We start from the raw sequence: 16,341 nt of genomic DNA, 5'->3' as shown, positions 1-16,341 counted from the left end.
AACTTGTTAAAGCGGCATGTCTTTGGACACAGGAGCAGACTGATATGGCAGCAGAAGCTGTGAGTAATATTGTGAACTGTGCAATAAAGTTGTTCATTTGTGCATAGGTCTATACCAATGTATACTGCCAAACTTGGTTCACTCATTCACCCTGACTGTAGATCATTTTACAGAGCAGTCATCATTGCTCAAATTGTCCTTTGATTTCATGTGTCAGTTCTTTCAAAGATTTGCAGGACAATGTTCAGCTCTAGACATTTGTGGTAGTTTTTGTATTCTTGCTCTCATTATTGATCCTAACATTGTCCCCATGTAAAAGTCAACACTTTCATTGGCGTTAAATAAAAAATGTATTACCTGATTTTTTCCAGTTTGTTTTATCTCTACCTGATTCTTTCTATATGGCAGCTCTACTTCTTTCCTTATTCTTTTTTTAATGTAGATCTGAAGAACTTACTGTAGTATGTAAAACGTTTCTGGCAGTTATCACTGTATCCATCCATTTCTTGACACTTAAAATACTATTTTTTTTCACTGATCAGTGGTTTTTCTTCCTTTTCATACACTTTCTGATTATACTCATTGCCCTTTTTGATCTGGTAGTCTGTTCTTGATCTTGTAAGTCCTGTTAACTTTTATCAAGGAATTTCCTGAGTTTGGTAAGTTTTCAAATTTGAACTACAGAATCCTAGTGTGGAGACTACTTTTATTTATTATGTTTATTAGAAAAGAGTTAATGACCGTCTGGTTTTCCAAGACTATTTTATATTACCAGCTTTTCTAAAATTTCCATGCTATTGGCTAAATCTATCATTTCTATAGCATGACTCTAGAAAATGTTTATTATTAATTACTGAGAACTTTAAACACACATTAGATGGGTTTGTATCTTTTCATATAATTTGCCTGCATTTCTTGTTGATGCCAAGTTTTCACTATGCATTAAAACAACATTTATGCCTCACTAGAACAAAGATATCTTGGACTCTCTACTTATGTTTCCAGATACTGAGATGGGTGTGGACTTCAGCATTACTACATAATGACTTTACCACGTAATAATCCTAGCATGTTTAGCAATCTCATCTCAAGAGCCAGGTGATTTATGTTGCCTTTTCGGAGGTAGCTCTTCATTTCTCTCTGGGAATCTATATAAATTTTGCTTTTGACTTGCTAGTCATCCCTGAGCCTTTCCAGACTTGTGTTTAAACAGCAGTCTAACAAGGGGAGTTATATTGTGGCAAATCAGGAGCAAGGTTATGTAGATTAGTTAACATGGCAGAGGATCTCCTACTTTGCTTGCTTGATCTTCTCCCATTTAAAAAAGAAAAAGATTTAAAAAAAAAAAAATAAAAATCCTACCTCTTTTAGGACCTGTCAAATTGTTTGACATGGAGTATGTGTCTTATATAACCATATTTCTTCAAACTGGCATTGTTTCTATCTTTTTTACAGAAACGTTATTTGGCAATTTCAAAGATAGTGTACATTTTGGAGGTTTTTCATTGGTACTCTTCATATGAGAAAAAGAGATCACTACTCATGTACAGTCTATCTAAAGCCTCACAGCGGTGGGCCAAATGCCTGTCCTTATCTCATATATCATGTGCTGACATAATTCCAAAGGAATGTTGTTTAAATATCTACCAGGAGAGACACCTGAAAAAAACAATTTTGCACTTTTTTGTTATGTTAGTGACCAAACCTTTCACATAAACTCCAAACTGAAATCTTCAGTTGCTTCTAAGGAGCTGTTGTCTTGTTTGAGGGCCAAAATAAAATCTGCTGTATATGCATAAACAATTTATTTGCTTGATTTTATTATGATGACCATGCTGTTAACTCAGTCACTACGTATGTAGTAATACAGGCTGTTATCTGTAGTGCTTAGTTTCTACTTTTTGTTTACTGCTACTGTAGCTTTATATAGCTTGTGCCTATTTTGGCAACATCCTTGTATCTTTAATAATATAATATGTGGTATCTTGCATCTGAATCTATGAAATACCTCACCAGATTCTTTAAAATTTGGAAGCAGTGGAGTCGCTTTTTCAGTTCTCTGCCAGGTGTTCAGGTGATTTCATTTACTCTTCTCGTTTTTTTTTTCCTCCAGTTTTCTTCTGATCTCTTGTTAAAGTGCTGTTATTTAAGTTAAGGAAATTGCCAACTGGAAAAATATACTTGAGGACTCAAAATGTTCTGAGGACTCAAAATTAGATGAAATGTGTATTATCTCAAAAAGAAGTACTGTGCTTGAACTCAAAATCGATCTAGTATCAAAGCATAAGCAAGGAAGAGCTACTGAAAATAATTTGGTTTATGTCACTCCAGAGTGGTTACCAAGCATCGTCCTTGATAATGATTGTCTGATAGTGGTACGGTCTCTCAATATTATGCTAAATTTTAGACAAATATAACAAGATATTGGGGAAGCAATGTTCAAAATGGGAGCAGGTCTCTTTAAAGAATGGTTAAAGTAGAAGGGCCAACATATCACAAAGGCACCTAAGGCAAGAGACTGTCTTTCCTAAACACTTAAAAACTCCTTGTAAATGCTAGCATTGATTATAAAGAATGGACTGCTGACCAGAATAAAACTGCCTGGGGAAAAACTTCACTTTAAATCTTGCACTTTTCCCTTAAAACATTTTTAATAAGGGTCACACATGCATGAGCTACAAAAATGTCATGAGTCTGTAGCTCTCAATATCACAAGGACCATTTCCTCTTAAAATGAGGTTTCAATTCAAATTTAAAACTTTTGGATCCATTTGGATTTATCTGTGCTGTTTCTGTTCATCAGATATTTTGAAAAATTACACACACAGAAAAAATAGCTCTGAAATGGAAAAAAATGAAACTTCAAAAGTACTTACAAAACTGTACTTTCCAAATTATGATTCAGAGTGTTTAAAACAACCTTTCATTGCCTTTTTGGAAAATTTCCCAGGTTCCAAGAAGTCTTCAGAGCCAGGAGTCCTATCAGCCCTCCCAGAAAATCCTCAGAGCTGGTTTAGTGTTGATAAGCCCTGGCTGCAGGGTCACACAGAAGACTTTTTAATATCTGGGCAGATGACATGGAAGATAATTGGGAGCTTTTGAAATTTGCATCATTTCTATCATATTTATGCACAAATGGGTGGGTCTGTGTGGATAGCTTTCATTTTAAAACATTAGTATTTTCCGGCAGAAAAATATTCCTTAGAAAAAACTACATTGTATTCAGTATTTCCTTTTTGAATGCCAGTACAATCCAGTTAATAGGACTAAAAGTGAAATGGAGTCATGAAGGGGTTATTGACATTATGTTTTGAAAACACTCACAGAATGTCTAAATCCTGACTAGTAAATTGCTGACACAGATTTTAAGCTTTTCCAGGGAAAATATTAGATGCCAGTGCTGACCTGTGTCATTGCAAAGCTGCAGCTCTTGTGCAGGACATTTGATGGTGGTTTTGTCTCTAGTGCTCTTTCTCCCCTCTTAGAGGTGGAGCAGCTTCCTAAGATGCTGCCACTAGCATGCTCAGAAATGTCAGTTCTTATGTGACGTGGTGATATGGTGTCCAGGTTAATTTTTTAAAATGACATTATTTATGTGGATTTTGAAACATCTGAAGCACAATCACTCACTTGAAATTTGATGTCACCATCGCTCGTATTAGTAATAATCTGTCCCTATATTGTGTTTCATCTCTGGAATCAGGAGCACCTTAGAAAGCAAAAGAAATGCCATCATTTTTATTTCACCAAATGTGAGGGAAACTGAGGCAAAAATGGTGAACTGATTTATTCATCACTTTTAGCAGAATCCAAGACAGCCTCCAGCCAGGCTCCATCCATCCTCTACCATGATAAGACGGATTGCCTGAGTGTTCAGATCATCCCTCTCATTTGAGTAATATCTAATGCTATTGAAAGAAGATTGTCACATATCTTAGATGTAAAAATTGTTCACAAATATTTACTCATATTTCTAAACAGCATTGCGGATGTGTGGGCACTCTCAATGTGTGCATTTTTCATTAATACCCTAGCACAGGAGCTTGTTGGCAGTCATGTTGCTGTAGCAGACAGTTTGATGTTTAATTTTGAGGAATTTCTACATAAAGTAAATATTTGATGTGTAGCGAGTATTTTGACTTTACGTGTACATTTGTCCAGTCAAGAAATAGCCCTGTCCCTTTGCTCTTCACCCCACCAGACTGCTTGCACTGAAGAGAAATTGTTTGAAGCAACAGATAGGGCAGTATTCACAATTAAACTGTAGGCCAGGAAGTGGCCTAGACATTATTTAGTGAGTATTATTACATAGTCAACGCTATGGGTATTCACATTCTTGGTACATTTTGAGGAGATAAATAGAGAAAAACATTTTCCTGAAGCCTACTGAGAAAATAATTTTCTGTAAATGTGTCTTTTTGTTTCTAGAAATTCGATGTTGCGTTGCTGCATGTGTGAGATTTGCTCAGTCAGCCCAAGGAGTGCCATCAGTCCACACTACACCCATCTGTAGGCTGTGTACAGCTTTTCTTCACTGTGTTTGACTTTGTTCCTATGAGGCGAAGCTGTAGTCTGTGGATAAGATCACACTGTGATTGGGATCCTTTCTTTTATGCTGCGAAGAGGGCAGAGACAGGGCACTAGTGTGAGGGTGAGGGATGGACATCACTTTGGTCTTTCCCCAGCTGTGCACCCTGTCACCAGACCTGCACCCCAGCTCTCTGTGCTCCAGATGGCTGGAGCCTCTTCTCTGCACCTCCCCAGCCTCGCAGCCAAGCTCTGTCTACACTATCACCTTTTCCCATTGGTATCAGTAAGTCCCAGTGGAGAAGAAGTTAGAGAACCACAATGAATTAGACCGTTTCCCCTCTCAGCAAAAATGCTATAAACCTTTTCTCTGGTTTGTGTAGGACTGCTTTTGTCAAGTCATAGCACATTTTTGCTTATCCCAGTGCCTTTAGCTGTTGCTTTCATTATCATAAGCTTATTCAGATGCTTCTAGCTTTCTCTTTTGTGTATAATAAGTAATTAGTGTTACTCCGTATGTCATTGTGGTTGCTGTTTCCAGCACAGAATAATAATAAAAATCCAATATAAATATAAAGTTAATCACACTGTAACTTCTCTTACACTTCTGTCCATCTCCAGGTAAGTTCTCAACAGTGTCTGGGGTTGGACAAATGACACTTCTAATAATTTCTGTACATACTTATTAGTTACAATTTTTTGGCCAAAATGATACCTTCAGAGGTTCTGCATATACAGCTATTTTGGGATATCATACAGTAAAACATGTCTTTTTCAGAAGTGTGAGATATTATGACAGCCTTAGTGAATTAGGCAGTGGAAACAATCTAAGGACAAATGCTTGATGTTTAGCTCAGTTAATTCCAATTAGAGCCTTCATAGTAATTTTAAAATCTAATAGAGAAATCTCCTGTAGGTATTCGTTCTGGTTTTTACTGAGTATTTTTAATAAGGGGCATCACCTAGATTGAATACTTATTTTAAAAGGGATTTTTTTTTTTGGTGTTTTTATTGTTAAAATCACAAAACCTTTGGTATTATACATGGTAATAAAGAGAAAACAGATGCCTTCATCTGTTTATTTAAGCATCGCAGTGACATCACAGACTAGTGATTCTTTTTTCCCATATTTATCCTGAGGTCACTAGATGCTTCTCACACTTGTTTTAGTTTGCTGATCTCTGTTGTAGATTTATCTCTCACATGTATATTTCTCCCAGCACATGGACATATATTAATGTCGTGTTTGTTTACATGATTGTGAAGATTATTGTTTTACTTCTCAAAGAGGTAGCGCACATGTGCTATGAGCAAACTGTGTGATAATCTATGTAAATTATGTGCAGAGAAGCTATACTTTGCCCTTGGGGAAAATGCAAATTAGAACATTTTGTAGTTTGTTTGTTTTTAAATACATACACTTTTCATGTCAAGGCTCAAGACAGGCTCCCTGTTTATTTCCCCATTGCTCATCATTTGTTTTTTCTTGTAAATATCTCAGTCTTTAATGATTAGTTTGCTACTTTGGCAGGAAAAAAATGCTTGAAGTCCTCAGAAGACATTGTTTGGTGTATTTTATAGCTCTGCTGTAAGGGAATTATCTGCTTGTAAAAGGGTGTATAACACACTCACAACTCAAAGCCATTATAGTGATCTGACAGTCTTCATTCATTTTCTCCTGGTGCCGTCTTGTTTTCTTCTGTTACATTACTGCTTGTAATATTTTTTAATCCTGTGTTACTAAACACAGAGTTAACTGATTTTCCCTATATGAAGCAAGAAAAACATTCACAAAATGTGTTGTTTACTGCACTTGCAACTCTCTGCTGATGTAATTTTTGTATTAATAAAATTATCTTTGTACTCTTTAAGTACCCTTTCAGAGAAACGTTTTAATGTAAGTTGTCTGATTCTGTTTTAAGTGAAGGAGAAAACCTGGTAGAGGTTGTCTCTTTAAATCAGATCTGCAGTGTTGATGGACCCTCTAGCAGGCACGGTAAGAACCATTCTCACCTCTGCAGCAGGGAGCTTGACCATATAGACTCTCACATTCAATCAAAACGTTTTCCCTTTTAATATGCACTGTACCAATCCTATTCCCATGGTTACAGCTCGTGCTTCTTTGGTTGCTTCCAGTCTGTTGGAAAAGGAAGGCAGCATACATTTCTTGTAGGGGAGTTTAAAACATCATGAAAGCAACCCTGTTGTGATTTGCATTTTAAATGTTTCTTTTTTTTTTCTCATTGTACAGAATGCTGTAGCGGTAGCTTCAGTTCATTTGCCACAGTCTGTCTTCTCTCAGTCTTCAGCCTGGCAATCTGTTGATAACTCCACTTGCAAGCTACAGTTTATTGTCTTTCGGAATGGAAAACTCTTTCCTAGCACAGGAAACTCATCAAATCTTGCAGATGATGGGAAACGTAGGACGGTTGCCACACCAGCTGTTTTTGCTAAAATAGGTGAGGAGCTGTTATGCATTATTTCTTTTAATCTAAAAGCTACAGTATACTTGATTATTTAGAGAATAGAGGAGCAGAGTATACAGTGTGCTGAGAGGCTGGAAACAGTCTCTCTTTAGTACAAATGTTTGCGATTGTTCCCATCTGCATGATTTTATTTGAATTATCCTCCAAATGAAGAAATGCACTTGCTGTATGACTGGAATGCAAATTTTGGACTACTGTTGGTTGACAGCGTTGTTACAGATGCTTGTTTCTTAAAGCATGGTGCTATAGGAAAGAACCTCATTTTACTCCTTAAAATGAAAATTGCAACGTTAACCTCCTAGACTCTGAAAAAAATAAGGCTTTTGGAGTGGAAATAGTGCCCTGTTGCATGTATCAATACTCACCAGTATACTTCCTGATACGATGGATGTAAAACAGGTGTTGTTAAAGGCTTTTGTCTAAATGTGATATATTGTTTGTGCTCGTGAGTCATTATTTTGATTAATTATTCACCCAGGCAATTTTACTAATTTAATTGTATACTGAATAGTGCTCTCATTTCTATTAACATTTTAAAAATGTTTAAATGTGACTTTCAAAGTGCAGAATTGTCTCAGTTATTTATCGTACCATGAAACCAAGCCATTTCTGCAGTTACATGGGCAATAGTGTAACACTGGTCGTAACTGAAGAATCAGAAACAAAAAAGAATCTGCTTTGTGAAAGATGATTAAATCATTTGGACACATTATGGGACTCAAATGTTCAGATTTATACTATTTATACTGTTTATACTATTGCAAACTTTTCTGAATGTGAGCAGTACCTTTGATTTTGACCGTTGAGAATATATGTCTATTGCTTTTTTCCCCATAGTTTAGTCTGTCAGATCTCTTTACACAGCATTCATCAAGAAAGGGTTTTCCACTCCATCTCTCTGATTCAGTTTGTTGCTTTTGCAGATGGGTGCAGTTTTGGAAACCTCACCAGCCCTCTTACTATAGGATTGAGGCACTTTGCACGGGGTATAGACCCCATTGCAGCCTTCTGGGATTTTGACCTTCTAGATGGACATGGAGGCTGGTGGGGAGAAGGGTGCCACATAATTAGTTCTGCAGGCAATATTACCACCGTTCAGAGTACACACTTCAGTAACTTTGCAGTGCTAATGGTAAGTATATGACTTAGCAAATATATCTATATTTCTCTCTCTCTCTTTTGTCATGCATATATGTTCTTTTTACATGCACCCGTGCCATTCTTAATTGTAACTGACCTTCTGTTTTCTATAATGTTTAGTATAAGACAGTCTTAAAGAAAGTAAGTTATTTAACTGCTAGTAAGTGAATAAACCTGGTGGTCAGCTTTAATATCCAGAGACAGGCCTAATCAGAAATGACATTAAATTCAGTCTTATAAATGAAAATTCCATCAAGGAAGGATTAGTAAGTAATGGTTATAAATTATAGGACAGTGTTTAAAAATGTATACTCCTGTGTGCTTTTACATCAGCACATCTCAGAGGCTGGTCTGCTTTTGTTCCTGCCCTGCACTGTGTTGATCATACTAATTAGTTGCAGGCATACCGCAATATTGAATCATTTAATAAATGGAGAGGAATAACATCTGCTCTTTTAAGTAAGGACAGTGCTGTCCTTGTTGATCCTGTAGGAGTCCTAGTTTGTGTACCAATGCCAACAGCCTTCTTGCAAAATTGCTGTTCCTGAAGAAAAATATTTCTGTGCAGTGCTAACATATCAGCCTGCTTCGGTCTGCTCTTAGTCACACTTACAGTTCCCATTGCAGTTATTTAACTACCCTGCTTAACAGAAAGTTACCTTCATGAAAGCAAAAAGATTATACATGCAATAATGACATATTATTATTCAGGGCATAAAGGAAAGCAAACAAAACATTTGAGCTTTCTAACATACATAGATGAAAAAAATGTATGCGCTATTAAAAATATTTATTATAAGCGGTTGTGAAAAGATTAGCTAGATGTGTGCTTTTAATACCAGATTGATCCTGAATGGGTGTGCATGATTACACTGTAGATGCTGCTTGTGTACATTACAGAAATGTTTATCCTTGAGTAAACAATGTATTGTGTGTGTGTGTGTAAGGGACAGCAAACGGAGGTGACAGGAATTGGGAGGACGTGTGCAGAGAATACCAATCTGCTGCTGTCAGATGGAGCCCAGATGGCAGCCAATCATAGCACAAGGCTGTGGCACCCACAAGTTAAATGCGGATATTATTGTCCACTTTGTAAGAACTGATTTCCCTCAGAGTACTTGAACATTTTCTTCACCCACTCCAGAATTGTTCAGAATTTAAAAGCTGTTCCTAAGATTTGATGACATCGAATACACCACATTTTTCGCAGCTTCTATGAGTTCCCTTTTTTCCCCCAGCTGCTGTTTGAATGTGAAACATAATTTTGCTTTGAGATGTTTTTCAAAATTCATTAAGGAAAGCACCTATTGACTTTGCAGGTGCCACACCCAAAATGGCTTCCTCCTCCTTCAACTGCTTGGGTCCGGCCTGTTTTCTTAAACTTTGAGTAGTTATTAAATGTTAACTAGTTACTTGCAAATAACCAATTCTATGGTTTCATTTTGTTTGCAAAAAGCATATCCTGACCTAAGGGCTACGATTAATTTTTGGCTTGTAAAGCCAAATGCACATTTCACTTTGATAAGAGGTAGCAGATTTGTTTTTCTACATCCGTAAAGGCAACCGAGGCACCTTTTATTGCAGTTTTTGCATCCGGTATCTAATTCTGGTTTAGGTCTTGTGTTTGTTTTGTCATGGTAATTCAACTTTGCTTTTTTTCTGTGTGAATCTTCCATTTTTATCTGAGCAAGACAAGAAAATAAAATCTTAGGTTCTCCCTTGCTTTGCAATGGATATGGTAGCAAACAATATAATATGTTCCTTAGCTTATGTTTCACAGTCACTTTTAAGGAAAAAGATGCCTGCCCTTGAGTCATTTTAATATATATACACACGAATATGTCTTTCAACAGCTGTCTTTCTAAACAGCTATTGGAAAACTTTTGTAGCTTTGTTATGTGCAACCATTTTCATTCAAGTGTTATTTCTGAATCGGTGTATTGTGGCATAAAGTTGGAGGTTGTTTTATTTGATAGAGAGTATGCTTTTCTGCGTAGTTCAATTCTCATACCAGAAATGAAAAATATTTCATTGTTCTAATTAGCTATTAATTTATAATATGAACAATATAAAGTGCCTGTGTGTATCTTCTTAATTCACACCTGAGTGCCTAATGTATTTTAAAATACTGACTGCAAATTCAAAATAGCTAGCACATGGTATGTAGCCAAAGAAATTCTCTACAATATCATACATGTTATTAATCTATAATTCTCTAATCTACCAAAGCATAAAAATTCATAATTGATTATTATGTTTTGGGGTAATATCAGAAAACTGAAGTAGCATCTATTAACTGGAGAGCAGCAGTAAAGCAACAGTGATGAAGGTTTACATTACCATCATAATAATGTATATCCTGCTGTGGAACAACATGAAATAGAAGCTTCAGTAAATCCAACTGTCCATTTTATAGTTAGTACAGCACATATTCTGATTTGTCATCTTTTTAAATAGTAAGATAAAGTTCCCTCAACTGCTTTTATAAAAGTTGTTTCTACCTAGGTACTGTAAAAGGGTTAAAATAAAGGTTTCATAGAGTCCTTTTTTAGAAAGGCAGTAATCAAGGATTTATCAACTGTGATTGATAACTAATAAGCATGAGCATACTTCAAGTGAGAGGATTCGTGTAGAACCATTTCATTTCTCGCTGTGACAGTTGTTCAAGTGATGTCAATGCGAGAGAGAGAGTACAGTTTGGAGGGTGGTTTGGAAAGGAAGTACAAGCTCCTTCCCTCACACTGCTCTTACGCCTTCGCTCTGCTCTGGGTTGAGCCAGTGGATGGAAGTAAAATAGTAGTGTCAGACATAATACAACATTATCTTTTTCTGATCAGCTTTTGAATGGTGTGCCTGAGGGATGAGAGTAAAATACTGTGAACTAATCTCCCGAGTTATATTCCTGCCTTTCCCTTCACATACTGTGAGTTTCGACCAGTCTCCTATTTTGTCTTTTCATCTGTTATCTGTAGGAGGAAGGGAGACAGTCACACTCTAGTTTCTTTTGGAAGTGGCTAAAGCCCTCTAGGGTCCTGAACTATGAACTACTGCAATATGATTTTCTGTTTTAGAGTAAAATTATTAACTTATATATTCTGAAGTTTTGGTATATCTAATTATAAGTATTTGTTCTATAAATACTATTTATTTCTGCTCTTTTGTGCACTGAGCTATATATCAGTATTTTAATTTTTTAAGGCAATGTTTGTGTGTGTATATATAGTATCCTATAGCCATAATATATCTGAGTAAAAACTCTTCAAGACATAACAAAATTATCCAACAGCAACACTGAATTTAAAAATTTGCAGAATATATTTTGACATACATTGTCCTTTGTTCTTCCTTTCATTTTTCTTAGAACAGAATGGCAATTCAATAGTGATGGATATTACTGTAATTGTGTACATCATTTCCTTTTTCCCCTCAGACTGCTGTGTCAATAGTAATTTCTTCAAATAAACACTAGTAAAATTCTCAAATCTAAGTATACCACTTCTCGATTAACATAAAATGGATTAAGAAATATTGCTAGCATTTTAAATTGTAAACTGAAGATAGGTTAAATTAACATAAAATCATGGACAACTCCTTTCCTGTGTTGTCACAATGTATCTCATTATTCCAAACAATATAAGTGGCGTTTTTGCTGGATTTCTTTTTCTTTGCGTGTGTAAGGAATCATTATTTGCAAAAGTAACATTCGTTCAGCGGATGGCTATCTGAGATAATTAGGACTGAAGAGGCTGGGCTGACAAAAACAGAGCAAATTTGAAACTATCCTGGAAACAAACCTTGGAAAAGTGTGTGAATGAGAAATTGAGGAGAGGCAAGATACTAGGAATGGATCATGCTAGGAGTTAACAGGATTTTCTCCTGTTATTTTACAAGCATTCCCTGAAGCTTTTTAGTCTTTCTGAATTAGTAGGATCACAGTGCTACAAAAGCCACATTTTCAATATTTTCAGTGTGACTGGAGACAATTGCAGAATTTCTTAGGCCTATTCATGAAGTTCTATTCTGAACACAGTCTTCTAAACTTTCATGTTTCAGGTCTTCTCCAAATTAAACAGCCTGTCTAAGCCTTTTGAGAAATTAATTCATGAGTCGGGGAAGAATTACAGAGATGTCATTTAGAAGGGTGTCATAATTACAGTATTTGATGTTTTCCCAGAACCCAAGGTTTTCTCATAACAGGCTGTGGAAAAGCGGTTCAGTACTTTGAAAAATCAGGCTGCTGAGAAAGAGGGGTTTAAGAATGAACTTTTCAGTTGTTTTTGTGTTTTAACACCTACTTTTACACCTACAAAATAGACCTTAGCAGAGTTTAAGTGCCAAAGACTTCGAAAGAGATCCAGAAGTTTACCTGCTATCTGCGAAATTAATATTTGGTGTAGTGGGAACTGCAAAATTCCCTGGAATCAGTTTCTTCTGCATGGGCATAGATGCTTCCCAGAATGAAGAGCTAGATTTCTAAGCTCTGCTGTCATTCAGAGGCCTGGCAAAGAGGCACATACTCTTCACATAAGTCCTTAGCTGGCATGTACTGCTCACTTAACAGAGAACGCTTAGCCCATATGGACAGTATCAAGTCCAGCTTCCCAGAAAAGGTTGCTTTTTTTCAGAATGTTCCTGAATGTGCCAATCTTTTGCATAAAGCCTTGGAGTTTGAGTACTCATAAGAGCAAGATCTGGCTTTTATTTCTTTCTCCTTGGATTACATCTATTTTTAATTAAATTACACTTAATATCATGTGTTATTTACTCTGGAAGATGCATAAGCTGGCATGTTACTGGGGACAAAATCCAGGTTTGTCTCCTTCAAAATGCACTAACTTTATAACAAATCAGGCCTCTGGCTCAAACACTTTCTTTCTATTTGCTCTTGCTTCCTGTTGGCTTAATGGATCTTGCATTCTTGGTGGTGCAGCTTCAACCAGAGAGCAACAGGAACCAGACTATAAAGGAGCGCAGTAAAATGGACCAACTCTTGGGAGAAAGGAGATGTAAATTAAAGACAGAATCTAGGTCTTGAGCCATCTTATTGTCTTGGTGGCTTCCACTGGACTCCTTCCAGTTTGTCAATGTCTGTCTTGTACTTAAGTGCCCCAAACTGGACACACTAGTCAAGATTTGGTCTCACTGGTGGTGAAGGGAAGGGAATAGTCACTTCCCTCTGCCTGCTGCCTGCACTGTTGCTAATATGGCTCAATATGAGGTTCATAAGGGCTGACCACTGGCTTGCTTTCAGTTTATTGTCCGCCAAGACCCTCTGATCCTTTTCTGTAAAGCTTCTTTCTGAGTTGTCACTCAGCCTGTACTGCTGTTGGGGTTACTCTGTCCCAGAGACAGGAAACTTTTTATTTCTCTTCATTGAACTTCATGGGGTTTCTGTGAGCCCTCCAGCCTTTTGACGTCTTGCCAAATGGCAGTCCTGCCCTCCAGCACATCAACTTTTCCCCTCAATGTGCATTGCAGTGTTTTCAGCTCTCCAAAGAGACCCAACTTTATGGATAATTTCCATATTCTGGTGCTCCTAAGCATCTTAATATTTGGCACCTAATTTTTAAGTTTTGCTTTGCTGAAGTAGGAGGAATCTAAATACAAACAGGAATCTAAATCTTACCATAACTGATTGTTCAAATGCACTTGTGTTTCTAAGTCTCTGTGGTGCTTGGCTATCACTTCCTTGGGGAACACAATTTCACATGTCGTGCTTTAAACACAGAAACCATTTAGACTATACTTTCTAAAGTCATACGATTACACACAATATATTAAAAATAAATGCTTAATTTGCCAATATAAGTAGATGGATTACAAAAATTTACAACACAAACTAGATTGTTTTTAGTAGCTGTGATTTTGTGAAAGTACCATTTAGTATTAGTTCACTGTATCTTCTCTTCAGCTTTCTCAGCATCTGCAATTAGATGTCTCAGGGCTGCGTTTGATATGTAATTTATCTATACCTCTTTATGCTTTAATACTGAGTTTTAACTGATCAGTATAGATGTGTCTGTTTCAGCCGATTTTTGGAATGAAGTCTGAAGTAAAAGCAAAACAGTCCCATTTGCACTCTGACCTTTTTATAATTCTGATTGTTGGATGGAATGGCTGATCAAAAGTCTTTTCTGTCACTAATTTCCATCACTAATTTCTATTGTGCCTTATATACTATGGCGGCATTCACAGATGAAAGAAGATGGTTTCACACCTCATAAGGGTGAATGAATGACAATTTCTCACTAGACAACATTTTACTGGCCTTGTAGTTGTAGACAGCAGTTTGTAATGGTCAAAGTCCTAGGTGTATTCATTTTCCTGTAGATATTCCTGCCATTTCTCAGTATCGGCATTATTTGAATCCCCTCTAGGACATAAAATCAAACCTACCTTTTTAAAATGTTACGTACAATTGTGCTGCTTTGTGTGAAAAAAATAACTTTGTTTTCTGCATGCTGTCTTCCCCAGAGGATTACTCATGGGAGCTTGACAGATCAATAACATTTAATTATCATCAAAAAGCAGAAAAGATAAATTTATTATGTATCTAATGAAATCAGTTTTCAATATACAAAACTCTTAAAAAGGATTTTCTACATTGGCAATAATGCCTTATGATACTCAAAAGTTTTACCACTTATTAGGAGATTAGGAAAGAAATAATAATAAAAAAAAGAATGTTTTTTAAATAGAATTAGCTTTAAGATGTTGATTGTTCTAGATTCTTTTGCAGGCAAAATGACTGTATTCCAGTAGGACATATATTTGCTTTTATACTGACATTCAAACATAGTGATTGGTTGATCATTTACAGTATTAAAAGCTAATTCTTTAGTACACTGAATGATGCCACCTCAAGTAAAACTGTTTTCGTTTGTTGCTACATAAATATGTATCATTGTGTATGACTGTTTCCTTTCTCACAACTTTAACTTTTCAGAATGTTTTTTTTAAATACCCAAGATATTTATTTCTTTAAATAACTACACTGTTACTACTATATTAGTTGCTGTAACAGTTTTCTTAATGCACACAACTGAAGCAAATAAATACGTAAAATCATTCATAGTGTACTATTGGTATACCAAAATCTGATTATATCAGTAAAAGCTAGAAATAAATTTTTTATCCTTTTCAGCAGAGTATTTCTATTTAAATTGTTCAGTATTTACATTACTGCCTTAGTAATATGAACCAATATTGTTCTGAACATTTCCAGTAAATAATAGTCTACCTCAGGAGGTTCAATCTGTAAAAGGATTAATGGGGAGGCGATACAAATAAAAACATGGGAGAAAAGATGGTGTTTGAGTGGAGATTCAGTGGCAGTTCTGAACTAACAGACTTTTAAAGAATTATTTGAAATTTGTAAATTCAGTATATACTGAATGTATAGTCATGCACACTCAAAATTTTGTAAAAAATCAAGAGATGGCCTCAAGAACATAGGTTCATCGCACTAAAAAGCCACCAGCTCAAAAGACAGAGTTCTTTTCCTCTTCTGTTCCACTTGTGGTTGAGGGAAGAGTAGCAATGAGACAGCATAAGAATATTTCTGTGGCAAGTAACTCCACCTCTGACTTTGAATTTTGGTGAACTGGGAAGGACTGAGAGGACTTGTGTGTGGGACAAGCAGTGACTGAGAAGTTTTAATTGAGGTACACACATAAGCAGGTACTTGAAGAGAAATAGGATGTGTTGACATAGATTTGCCATCTTGTTCGTATGTTATTTGTTCATTTTGATGGTCTTTTTTATATATGTTGTAAGCTGCTTTGTTTTAGAACTGACAATATGCATCTGGAGAAACTGGTACAATCAATCTTAGGAACTTTAAAGCTAATAGGAAGAAAAATAATGACTAGTAGTGCATCTGTTACTTGTAAGGACCTTTCTGGAGGTAAATGGAACAGTACCTTCCCTTCTATTTAATATTTGCATATACTCATGAACATTAGCTGCTTGTATATGGACAAGTTCATATACATAAGTAATGGTGCTGGAAATCAGTTCTCTGCATGCAAATGCCATTAAAAGAATGTATTAGCATTACAGTCCAGGTCTCCAAAGGGGAGATTTCACCTCAGGAAAATAATGTATTGAATCGTTTTCCAGATGAACCTAAAACTGGAAAATAAGAAAAAAGTCTTGTAAACGTATACCAGGATTTTCGGTGTTAGAG

General features: G+C 36.1%; 1 protein-coding gene across 1 annotated transcript in view; it reads left to right on the top strand.

Moving 5' to 3' along the window:
• Positions 1 to 16,341, top strand: part of LOC141472108 (adhesion G protein-coupled receptor A3-like) — a 283,689-nt gene that overhangs the window by 222,100 nt on the left and 45,248 nt on the right. Inside the window, exons 13-14 of the mRNA XM_074158920.1 lie at positions 6,779 to 6,986; positions 7,937 to 8,145. Of these exons, the coding sequence (XP_074015021.1) occupies positions 6,779 to 6,986; positions 7,937 to 8,145 (417 nt within the window). The remainder of the gene's footprint in view (positions 1 to 6,778; positions 6,987 to 7,936; positions 8,146 to 16,341) is intronic.

Source organism: Numenius arquata, chromosome 15, assembly GCF_964106895.1.
Source record: "Numenius arquata chromosome 15, bNumArq3.hap1.1, whole genome shotgun sequence".
NCBI lineage: Eukaryota > Metazoa > Chordata > Aves > Charadriiformes > Scolopacidae > Numenius > Numenius arquata.
The sequence above is the reverse complement of the archived record's forward strand: the minus strand, read 5'-3'. Positions and strand labels throughout refer to the sequence as shown.